Source organism: Condylura cristata, unplaced genomic scaffold (genome assembly GCF_000260355.1).
Source record: "Condylura cristata isolate star-nosed mole 26May11 unplaced genomic scaffold, ConCri1.0 scaffold00016, whole genome shotgun sequence".
Taxonomy (NCBI): Eukaryota; Metazoa; Chordata; class Mammalia; order Eulipotyphla; family Talpidae; genus Condylura; species Condylura cristata.
In genome coordinates, this window is record NW_004567117.1 from 37,138,407 (window position 1) to 37,151,250 (window position 12,844).

The 12,844-nt window shown below is 46.3% G+C and overlaps 1 protein-coding gene across 1 annotated transcript in view; it reads left to right on the plus strand.

Moving 5' to 3' along the window:
- The window catches only part of ONECUT2 (one cut homeobox 2), a 37,807-nt gene extending 29,898 nt beyond the window's left edge, over positions 1–7,909 (plus strand). The window contains exon 2 of the mRNA XM_004683932.2: positions 5,467–7,909. Within this exon, the coding sequence (XP_004683989.1) occupies positions 5,467–5,753 (287 nt within the window). The 3' untranslated portion in view covers positions 5,754–7,909. The remainder of the gene's footprint in view (positions 1–5,466) is intronic.
- Positions 7,910–12,844: the final 4,935 nt, after the last annotated feature.

Consider the following 12,844-nt stretch of genomic DNA (forward strand, 5'->3'; position numbering starts at 1 on the left):
TGCTAGAGAGGGTCACTCCCCTCCAACCCCCTTGCTAGAGAGGGTCACTCCCCTCCAACCCCCTTGCTAGAGAGGGTCACTCCCCTCCAACCCCCCTTGCTAGATAGGGTCACTCCCCTCCAACCCCCCACTTTGCACAGATCCTTGTAAGAGGTGGCTTCAGGCTCTCCAGCATAAGATGGAAATGATTCTCCTACAGGCATAGTCTCAAGCCATCCACTTGGAGGTTAAGCGTCTGTGCTGGCAAATATTTGCACAGCCTGATGACTTCCTGCCCCACCCCCACCCCCTGCTCTGTAAGATCACATCAAACTATTCAGGGAAAGTATTTACTGAATGCAGGGAGAACAGAGCGCTCCTGCATTATTTATCATCGGCTAACAATACTATCATATGTAGAATGTATTTGGACATAAATTAGTGATGCTAGGAAACACCAGTGGTCCAAAACCTATCAGGGTCTCCGACACATGTGAAAACATATCCCCATCTTACTTTTCAGCAAGACTGGGAATGGGCTACCAGACAACTTCACAACAAAAACAAAGATCTTTAACCTTTTATTTGCCATTAACCCTGCAGGCAGTTCAGCTACCACTTCGTAAATCTTGGAAAGCCATTTCAGGTTATGAATTCTTAATTTCACCTCCGTTTACACCTTTTTTTTTCTTTATGGTGAAAGACAGAATAGCTGCATTTACTATGCACCTGCTGTGTGCCCAGTGTCGGCTAGACTCTTGATGTTCTGGAGCGATGGTGTAGGTGGAGTCAGGCTTGTTGCACCATTAGCCTCTATGGCCATCACCTGCAGCCTTGAACGTGTTGACACAGAAGGCTCTTGGGAGCCTGGGCGTGGGGCACGTGTGCCTGATTGTTGACACCTGCACATGAGTGTGCCCATGTGCGCAAGTGTCGGGAGATATAAGGCGGCGTCACTCAGCCACAGAGCATGGCAACAGCTATGAGGAGACCATGAGCGAACCCCAGAGAAAAGAGCACATAGAGAGACATTCACAGGGGGTAACGTTGCTGACCCGTCTGTCTGCTGACACGTTTCTTCTGCTTCCATTAAAACCTGTGAACATGATGCCAAGGCCTCCAGATTTCTTCAAATTACTAGAACTGACAGTGAACCTACCCAGCCGGGGACAGTGGCGAACAGATGGGCATTAGAATCTCCATTTATATATGAGGAAACCGAGGCTTAAGGTCACGCATCTAGCCCGTGAGGACTTGAGACCAGGTCTGGATTCTTACCCTCCCTTTGATTTACCCCCTCAGCAGGAAGGCCAAGTTTGTTCTTGGATCATCAGTTATCTATCACCACAGTCATGCCACATGATACAGGCCCGTTACTGCCCTGGGGTCTCTGGGTCAGAGGGGTGGTCAGCTTTGCTCTAATGGTCTCGCTGTCAGCAACTGGGGCGGGATACTCTTCACGTGGCAGTGGGCAGAGTTCCAAGACCACGAACCACACTTGTGGACTCTTGAGGCCCTGGGCTCAGGAGGCACCTGCCAGTTCTGCCACGTTCAGCGGCCACCAGAACTGGCATTGCCAGCCCAGATCCCTGGGGGAGGGGAGCAAGCCCACTCCTGCTGGGAGGAGTCACCTTGCAGGGGCATTAATATTAGAAGGGAAAAACTAAGGCCCTTTTACAGTGAGTGAGCCTCAGTTCTGCATTGGGGTTGCTGCGCTCCTTGTGGGCCGTCCTTCGCTGAAACCTCTACCTCCATTGCCTGCTCTCTCAGGCCTTCTGCTCATTCATACAGGACAGAAAGATGACGAGGAAATTTAAAGGGGCCCGAGGGGGCAGGGGGCAGTCAGTCCGGCAGGAATTAAGTCTTCAGCTGGCCCGATTAAGCTAAAGCAGGGCCATCAGCATCAGGCTGCTGGTAAAGGGGCATCTGAGAACCACACAGATCCTCTGCCCATGCCTGACACGGGTGCCGCTTCCAAGTTCCCTTGGGCATGGGTGCCCCTGGCCCAGCCCAAGTGTCTTCTGCTGATGTGTTTTGCTTGTGCATACTCTGTGCTAACCTGGTGCACACAGGAAATGATATTAGAGGTTGGGGTGGGGCTGAGTGAGTGGGGGAGGGGTGAGAAGAGGGGTTACTGGACTGAAGGTGAGGAGGGATGCCCAGAAAGCTCCTAAGAAAGAAGCATAAGCAAGAGTTGAGAGGAAGCAGGTAAGAGAGGAGTTTAAAAATCCAATCTAAGGCCCTCCCTGGTGGCACAGCGGGTTAAAGCGCAGCACTAAGAAGCTAAAGCCACTACAGCATGAGTTTGATCCCCGCCTACCCCGGAGGAGATCCACATGGCGTGGCAGACCTCTCCTGACCTGCCCACTGCTCCCCTCAGCAGTGGACTTCGTCGATCTGCCTATTCTGCCCCCCACTCTGTCTATGGTGAAGCCTCTCACTGCCTCTGCATCTCTGGCCTGTACCCCAGTTCTGAATGCATAAATAAATAAATCTTTAAAAAAAAAAAAGAAAGAAAGAAAAGTCCAATCTAACGATGATGAGCGGACAAGCCAAGAAACCAGTCACTTTGAGACCTTGGAGCCCAACCTGGACCACACTTGCCCTGACCACTTGGGGTGCTGGGGTTGGGGGAGGGAGGAAGGGTCACCTGCGGAGTTCTGTCTCATGTGGGTCAGAAAGATCAGCCACGGGGAGTGGCGCATCCTTGGAGATGAGCTTTCTTTGTCTAGCTTCTGCCTCTCTGAGGGAGCAAACATGGCAGCCACCACCAAATGCGCAACCTGGGGCCACAAGATCACAGGGAGGGCTGTGCTCTGGCCAACATGCCTCCTCTTATCCACTCTGTGCTTTGGAGAATGTGTCTGCCTGAGACCCCCGGTCTTTGGCAACAACTGACTGTCCCCTTGGTTGCTAGCCACAGGCCCTCTCCTGCTGGCTCCCTGCCAGGTCTGGTCCACAGAGACAAACACTGCCAGTCTGAGTTCCTGTTCCTGCCCCCAAAGTGGGGAGGGGTGGCCGCATCAGGCAGGTAGCCTCACTGTAAATAAGCACATGGTCTCCCCCTGCCCAAGGCAGAAGTGGTAGAGGGCGTTTTGCTTGCCCTGACCTGCCTGGCGATTGCCCAGGGGACCCTGGCATCCACAGCCCGCCTCGCCACGTCCCTTGAGAAGAGGGAGGCGAAGAAGATCTAGTGGCCACAGCAGGCCACTGTGAAAAAACTTGCCTTAAGTGGCTGGACCCCGAGAGCCTCGTGCAGACACACCGCTGATGAACCCTGGCTTATGCCTCGCACAGACTCCCGGGTGGTAGGGAGCTACATGGCATTTTGCTGGCTTCTTGCACATGGGTGTTTCACTGCAGAGTAACATTTCTTAAACAAAACTATTTGCTCTCTGATGGTGCCTTTAGGAAAAGCTGGCTTCACACCTTGCTTCTGAGAAAGGCTGTGGTTTCTAGCTGCATCCCAGCTGCCAGACATCCTTCGACCTTTGGCGGTCAAAGCAGGTGTTTTCCTCCAGCTTTATTTTCCTTCAGCTGCTGAAATTGCTTTTGTGTGGAAGAATCCTAGGGTCCCTCCTTGTATGGATTTCCTTATTGCTCCAAAAAAAAAAAAATATCCTGTGGTGACAACCGCCAGCTGCCAGGATTCCGGGCGGGTTACCCACCTCCTGCTACATCGTTTTGGGTACTTGGACTTGGTGTACACTGGCGGAATGCAGAGTACAGCTTTGCCTTTGTTGTGGAATGTGGCGGCCTTGGGAAGCTGTTGGGAAGGCAGATACCGGGTCTATCGATTGTTTTTTTCTCTGCAATTTGCTGAATATTGAGCCTTTAGCATTTTCTCTTTAAGTGAGTGTGTGTGTGTGTGTTCGTATAAAACCAAATATAATCTGACAGACTGACATGAACTTGTACCATCCCCGACTAAACACCCTATGAAAAGCACAAAGCATTCTCTGCAGAATAATCAATATTGTTATGAAAATTTAGAGCCACTCGGTTCATCCAGAGCATGAATTGACAGAGGTCCTCAGCCAGTGTTTGGAGAAGATATTTGCCCAGATTTTGTTATCAGGAAGTCACCATGCAGCACTATTTATTCAGAACCATCCAGATGGACACTTGGCATCAGGCGTCCCAGGGGACAGGGTGTGGGGACCTGAGGGGCATGTGGCCACGCCTGGCTCAGCTCCCTCTGAGGCTGCATGTCACCCCTGAGTGAGGGGTTTTCTTTCAGTGGCTGTGACCCATACACTCATGCTTGAATTCCTGATTGCTGTGCACTGATTAAATAATTCTTCCAAGTCCCTTTTCTGAGGTTAGGTCCATCTGTGGACTGTGAAATTCCTGAGAGAGTCAAAACACGTGCCAAGCTTCCGAGTCTGCCCGGGGCCTCCGGTAAGGAGTCAGTCAGGAGCATAGCACAGAGCAGACTCGGCCTTCTAAGAACCGGGGACAGATGTGGTGACACAGAAACCGGTGTCCTGGCCCCGCAGGTCAGTCCAGCTGTAGATGCCTCATCTGCTCACTCAGGGACTCCTGAGTCTGCCAACTGAGGTGCTGTGACTTGAGGTGCTGTTGTTGTGACCTTGGGCTCCTCTCCACCCTCAGCCCTTCTGTTCCTGCCTTGGCTTCACGTCAGACTGACCAGCGTGGGCTTGGCTAAACTGAATTTTTCATAGACTGCCTGTTTCTACTTTTTCCAGAAGTCTGGAGGAAGAAGATTGTGTCAGGATACCATCATTGTCTCACTTCTCATTTCATTCTGTTTTAGTCGCATAGATAGAAACTTTGATTTTTTAAAAAGATTTATTTCTGCATACAGAACTGGGGTACAGCCAGAGATGCAAGGGCGGTGAGCAGAGACAGAGCAGGGTGCAGAACAGGCAGATCGACGAAGTACACTGCTGAGGGGAGCAGCGGGCGGGTCAGGAGAGGTCTGGCGCGCCATGTGGGTCAGCCCTGGGGCTGGGATCAAACTTGCACTGAAGCGGCTGCGGCCAGCTTGCAGTGCTGTGTCCTAACCTGTTGTGCCACTAGGGAGGTCCGAAACTTTGATTTTCAAAAGCTCGACTCCAGAGACTAGTGGCAACACACCTAAAAGCAATTCTAGAGGGTCACTCCAAAAGAGGAGCTGCCTCCTCACACTTCCCCTTGGGGGTCTCACCTCAGACATCCTGATTTCAGAGATAAAGAATGTTAAGGGTATGCTGAGGAGTAGAGGGTGGTGAGTGGAAGCCACTGCCGTTGGCTCAAAACCAGACCGTGTCCACCCATCCTGCTGTCTCCTTTCCTCTAGAGATTGATGCCTTCCATCACCCAGACGGGCTGGGCAGGCGGCTTATTGACAGCCGGGCAGTTTGCACAATAAGTTTAACGGTTTACATCCCCTCTCCCCTCGTATGACTGTCGATGTTCTCCATGGCTCGCCGTCCGGTGGCACTGCTCCCGCGTACTGACTGTCCTCCTTCTCTTTCCCTTAAGCGTGCAAACGCAAAGAGCAAGAACCAAACAAAGACAGGAACAATTCCCAGAAGAAATCCCGCCTGGTGTTCACCGACCTCCAGCGCCGAACACTCTTCGCCATCTTCAAGGAGAACAAACGTCCTTCCAAAGAGATGCAGATCACCATCTCCCAGCAGCTGGGCCTGGAGCTCACGACCGTCAGCAACTTCTTCATGAATGCCCGGCGCCGCAGCCTGGAGAAGTGGCAGGATGACCTCAGCACAGGGGGGTCCTCGTCCACCTCCAGCACTTGTACCAAAGCGTGATGGCAGGACTCTCAGGGGGCACGCCACCTCCAAATGAGGACAACAGAGACCCAAAGAAAACACAAAGGACAAAACAAAACACCGGTTTCATAGCTGGGGCCCTTCACTGGTGATTTGAAAGCACAATTCTCTTGAAAAGAAACTTCTATTCTAGCTGTAATCATAGGCCAGGTGTTCTTTTTGTTTGTTTGTTTTCAACGGCTATGGAGTCCAAGTGCAAGCTGAAAATCAATCTCTTTGAGCTGGACATTGTCCTCTGAGCATGCTAAGCCATCCCAGAAATCCAAACGGGGCCTTCCTGGAGGGAGTTAACTTCAGTGTGGTGTCATCAAAACTCAGGATGGCTGAAAATGTCAACAGTCCTACTTCAGGGCCTGTCACCTCTAGCAGCCCAAGTTTCCACAAGTAGTAGCCAGAATGTGGCCTGTGTGAGGACTCCGAGTTTGGGCTTCTGAGATGAATCTTGCCACAAAGACGACCTCATTTGTCTGAGAGCTTAGCCTACTCATACGCAGCACCCCAAAGTTCACAGCCATAACATGAAAAACATCAGAATGATAACTACTGAGCACAAGTCTTAAATGTGGAAGTAAAACAAAAAATCCAAGGACCTGTTTTTCCAACTCAGGCATTTTTCATTGAATGGTTTAGGAAAAGCTTTGAGTTGATGTCGTTTACAATTTTCTTTTTCTTACCTCCTGGAAATCTCACATGGTCTTGGATCCATTAAAAAAAGAAAAGGAAAAAAAACCCGAATCAGTTCACTTGAGCTCAAGTATCAAGCACAACAAAGATAAACAGAGAAATAAGGACAGTTCCGGATTCACCACATCTGGATTTTCAAGAGGCCGGTTGTGAAGTCATTAGGGAATCATTGGGAAATGGCTTCAAGCACATTTTGCAGTTTGCTACAAATTCTGTTTGTACATAATGCAGACGCACACTCAGGAGGCCAATTAAACTGTTAACGGTACATGGCGCAAATGCAACATTTAAAAAGATCTAGATTTTTTTAGATCATTAATGGATCCTTCTCGGTTACTCGTCACCTGGTCCTCTACCGTGCATTATGACCACTACGTAATTCATTCAGACTCTTTCAGATGTGGGTTCTTCCCTCCTCCATCCCATTGGTAGGGATGTTTTCAGTGTTTTCTAGCAAGTAAAAAAAAGTAATCAAACACTGTACATGTTCCTCATGACTGTCCTCTCCTCCCAAATCTCTTCCATTGTTGAATCATCCTAGCAAAACCACGGAATAAGTCTGGAGAAAACACAGCACACCAAAGAAGCAGAATACTGCAAACCAAAGACATGTATGACTTGCCGTTTTCTAGCCTAAAAATACTGTGATTACTTTTAGAAATCAGAAAACCTCTGCAACTCTGAAAGGCATTCAGCTCTTGCATTTGGCTCACCATCAGGCTGAGCGGACCGGCCACACCGAGGACGTTAGCCAAGCCACCTCCCGGAGAGTGGCTTTGCCACGCCAGCTCTGGTTCCTGGCTGTCACCTTCCCACAGCAAGTGGAAGAGCGTCCACAGAACTCTGGGAGGTTGCGAAAGTCACAATGTGCATATTTACCAGTGAATGGCCCCAGGTGGGCACCATGGGGGTGTTCGAAGCAAGCCAAACGCTGCAATGATTCTTTACAGACACTTGAGACTGACTTTTTTATGAATTACTTAATCGAAACCAAAGAAACTTTTTCTGCACCTACTTCTGCAACAAACCAAACTGTCCCAATAAAATGAATAACTAAATATACAGAAATCAACGAAAATCACCACCAACAAGAAGGAAGCAACAAATAACAACCACAAAAGAGCGAGACACACTGTGTTCAGACAGACCTCTGGGACATTTTTTGGAAGCAGATTTTAAAGAAAGGGTTGAGACAAGAATCGAAATAAGGAAAAGCCACCGCGGCTGCCACTTCATTTGACAACTCACGCGGTGATCTTCAAGTTGAAGATTGTCTTTAATTTGTGCCTATGCAGTTTTTCAAAAGAACACGGAACAGAGCAACAGAAACCTCAACAGCTACAATACCAAAGATGAGGATTTCTCACACCTTTTGTTTCTGCTCATTTTCTCCTCTTGCCTGGCTAAAATACTAATAGCGCCATTGATCTGTGTAAAGGTAATCAATTTTGTCTCTGAGCAACAAAAGGAAAGGGTCATTTATTTGATTTTATTGTTTCCCTTTAATTTTATTGTATGGCTTTCTACCCCAACATGGAATCACTCAATAGGTTCCATGGACTCCATGTTTAAGATGTTGGGATACTGAACAGTTCTCAGAGTGTGGGGAATAATATTGTCACTTGAATGTTCTTTGCTTAATCCTTAGACTTGGTTCCTTCTATGTTCAGAGTCTTCATCAGGGGTGGGAAGGGGAGTGAAGGTCAGGGGTAAGGGTCTTGGTGACACATCCTCTCCCGAGCCACAAACCAAAGAATTTATAGAGGAATTGACAGCCTCTTCTTCATGGGATTGTTCCATCCTAACAGGGCTTCATTTGGGGGTGGGGGAAACATGTAAAAAGAATTGCCAGTTTCTACTTTTCTATTAGCTTTTTAAAAATCAGCTGTAAAGTTGCATTTCTAAAGAAAGAGATATATATAATATATGAATACATAGATAGATTCAACATGACATTGGTGATAACCCAAAATTATTGCTGTCCAAATTCATGTCTTGTTTTTTGTCAAGTGCTTCGTTGATTCAGTATTCTGTTCAGAATTTTGCTCATTTCTCATCCCATCCCAGAGTTCATTTGCCACTGTGGATGATGGGAATATTCAGATTTCTGTGAAAATACCTGGGACAGGTTGAGGGTCAGTTTCAGCATCTAACCTGTTGATAAATGAATCCATGGGACCAGAGCTTCATTTGTACTCAGACTCTGTTCTGTGCCTCAGTCATGATCAAGGTGAGGAGTGAGGTCCATCCGTCAGACAGAGCCCACATCTGGGCCAGGGCCAGGGCCTGCTCATCTTCCAGAACCGCTGGAGAGACTCGCGGGCCCACTCCTACCCGTTACAGAGGTGAGGTAAGCCCAGAAGTCTGTTTCCCAGAAGCTGCCTATCAGGGTATATTGGATCCCCCTGAGTGAGCAGATCCATGAGCGGGCTTTCTCATGGACGAAGTCCAGCTTCTGCTGCAATGGGTGGTCAGGTCTCCTCAGGGTGGTAACTTCCAATTCGTAGACACAGGCCCGTGAGCAATCGCGGCTGGTGGTGGGGTGAGGCAGCCAGTGTGCTGGGAGAGCAGTCTCAGCCCTGGAGAGAACACAGCAGGGTTTGGGGAGCACCCCAGAGCCGCCCTGCCCCCGTACTCTCCCTCTGTCCACTGTACTGCCTCCAGCACCCACCTTGAGGGGGTCTCTGCAGGGTCCTCAGCTGGGGCCCTTGGAGCTGGGGAGAACGTGACTCTCCTTGAGTTTTGTAATCCATCAGCCTGGGGGTTCTGCCTTGACTTTTCTCAATGTCCCTCTGTCCCTTGCTCCTGTACCCTGTCTGTCCCCTTGATTTATCAACCCACAAAAAAAGCATATCTCGCCAAGGGAGCACTCCCATGAGTTGATAAAAATGAATTTCCACTTGGGTGTTTCTCGTGAGTCCTTATGACTGTGGCCAAAGGAAATGGTGGTCCTTCTCGAGACTGGGTTGAGGAGCTGAATCTGCTTGGCTTGCTCACTGGTTCTTTGGCACAATCATCTCAGCGTTTGGGTCTCTGGCATCCTCTGAATATGTGTAAACCCAAAACAGGCAGCCTTTGTGGCCTGACATTTCAATACTGGTCAAGCCAGGTATAGCCACACCTGCCCATAATGTTCCTGGTGACCGCAGGTGAGGTCATAACACAAAAAGGCAAGAACTGCCTGCCCCCGAGGACTTTTGGCAAATGTCTCCTACCAGCTGATGTCATGCCGAAGAGAAGCGCTTGCTTTAGGAAAAATTATTACACACATATATAAACCTGTATCTATATATTTATGGATCAAAATATTAAGCCCTAGAGCAGTTTTATTTGTTAGAAATCTGAAAAAAGGAAATCCCTGCAAATTGAAAGGTAATGGCATTTGACCCAGTGAGTTCCTGCAAACATTTTAAAGACTTATTTTTAAATGGTACTTTCAGAAAAAAAATAACTTTGCACTCGGTGATGGTTTAAGATCCATTTCCTTCATCCGAGGAAAATGGCAGGCACGCCTCAGCCATCAGCAGCAAAAGTGTCAGTGGACAGAGACATTTCTGAGCCAAACTTACATTCTTAAGGCCACAAAATCTGGAGACTATTCAGTGGGACATTCTTTTCTTTATTTCTGTAGGTAAAAAGAATTTATTATTGCTATCACTATGGGCTTGGTGTAGGGAGTAGAATTCTTTCATTCCAAAAAGCCAGAATATTTTTGTTTTAAAGAAAATCAGCAGTAATGCTCTAACATTTAAAGACTTTTCCAAAATATAAAATAGTGCCCAGGTTGTAACATATAAATGTGTAGGCAAGAGTGAGCCCTGAAAAGCCCCGTGTAATGTTTTCTCTGAAAAGTTCCATGAGCTGCTGTGACTGCTCCTCTTTCCTGACAGGCTCTTGATAATTGTAGCTTAGGAAATTCAAGCTACTGAGGAAGGTAAATCTAACACATCCACACACGGATCCATACATTTTTTAAGTCAAAATATATTTCAAAAGCAATTGTAAATACCTTTGAAAGAAAGAGCATTTTACTTACCAAGGCTGGGTGCCCACCAACTAATGCCAGTAAATGAAAATTGCACAGGCTTTTTGTTTTTGTTTGTTTTTAATGTCACTACCCACGGAGCCCAAGAGGGACACCTTCCCATTTTTGAAAATGCTGGTGGGTGTCATACTACCAGTGTCAGGACATCATAGTAAGCTCTGATTTTTAAGAAATAGTACAGTTGGATCATATACATAGATATTTTGAAGATAATTATCAAAGTCCCTGGCCGATCAGAGCTGACTTTTGTTGTTGTTGCTGCTGCTGCTGCGTGATTGACATTTATGAACCCAACTGGGAAGAGGATGTGGGGAATTGTAGCGGAAGAAGGGATAGAGCTGGTGGGACTTTCTTTTCTGTACCTGCAAGACTGAGGCACTAAATAAGTTTGTACCTTTAGCTACAACCAAGTCACCTCTAAAACAACCAAGAGATTCTAATTTTCAAGTAAGGTCACCAAAGCTCACTGAAGGAAGAAGGGACATGTGAGACTGTTGTCGGAGTCTGATACGTTAATGATGTTGGCTTTAAATGTGGATGACCCAATGTTTGTTTTCCATGTACTGATTTCTTTTCAAAAGGGGAGGGGGGGTGGTGAGGGAGGGTTGCTTTGTCTTAGGAAGCCTCAGAATTCGTTACAAAAGACAAAAAGAATTATTAAAACAATGTCAGGCTTCCCATGGTAGACACCCTTTATAATTGAGGCTAACAGCTCTTGTGTGAATCCCACAGAGACAGGGAAAGCTCATTGTTCTTGGATTCAGATTGTCTCTGACAGTCTTAGGCACATTGAAGCTAGAGCCTGAGCTTTCCTGATAGGTTTTTGAGTTTGGTTGACTGGAATTAACTCCCAGAAAACATTAGGATAGGTCTGACCATTCCATGGAAGCCTTCCATTCTGTGCCATCCTTAGCAGTAAGCATTTCACCCTGGTAGATGAGTTTGAATACAGCACAGTTTGTCAGCTCGGGAGTCTACAGATTTAGATACATCTCTAGACCTGATGCTCATACATGTCCTTACAGCAACACATACTACCTGTGGGTCTCTAGCATGTGCACAGACATACATGCCCAGACATCTGGATACATCTATGCTGTCATCTGTTACAATAAATACATTTTAAACTATCATTTCACATCTATGTGGTACTTCTACATTGTACATTGTTTTCATTATTTATTATAACATTGAAAACAAAAGTGCAGGAAAAAATTAAGTATCCCAGCATCTTTATTGTGTACACTTGGCATCACTTTCATTTGGGTACATCCAAGATAAACTCAACTTTCGAGAAACCTTGGATGTTGTCTAATCATCTGTGACTGACACATATGCTCAATGACTGCGGTTGAATAGCTTTATTCTGGATTTCATAACCAAAGCTTAATCCAAAGACCTGAAAAAAAAAAAAGGGCAAAAGAAGAAAAAAAAATGAAAAAAAAAAGTAAAGTGCAAACTAATTGGGGAAAGTGGGTTCTGGTTTCCAGGGTGAGACAACAGTGATGTATCGAGGGAGCTGTGCCAGCTGGACAGGAAGAAGTGGGGTGGTTTTATTTATTTGTTTCATACTTGTCACATCTAAGTGGTCTTTATGAACATGGAAAAGTTTTACAGGTTCTAATTTCCTGCTTTATTTAAAGGATCAGGAAAGAGGTTATACATTTTGCCCATCAAAGAATGAAGACAGTCAAAATTAGCATTTTTTTCTTGTCTCTTGGGTTATGACCCAACAAGCTAAGAACCATTAATGTAATTAATTTATTTAAATTAGTTTCTAGCATACAAATGTATAGGATTGGGGTGCTTATTTAATAATCCTTCATAGTTTGATTTTACTCCTTTGCTTATTTATCAAAATCTAGACCAATGGTGCATCAGAGATGCAAAAATCCCTTGTAGAATTCTCTTGAAAGTTGGTTTGCTTTGTAAAGCAGTGAAATTCTGTTACAGACAGGGAAGAAATACAGGTTACAAAAGAAATCAAGGTGTTTTTCCTTCTTGAATTAACTTTTAACATAGTTTAAATAACAATTATTAAATTATTTAATTTAAGCTTGCAGCCCCACCTGGTACCAGGCGAACTTCACTTTTTAATTATTGGGGCTTCAGAGCCTTTCTATTGTAACTTATTTATTTAACTTATTCAGTACCTATGAAAGGTGCACTGTATAGTTTATATTTTTTATTTAAAACAACAGAGAGCACTGCAGTTTGTTGTCAGAACAACAGAGCAAAGTCTATGGACAAGCAATGACTATTCAACCTGAACCTGTATATTCAGAAAACATAAGCCGAGACCCTGCTTCACCAGCCTGGATTTCGGGGCTTCTATACAGAA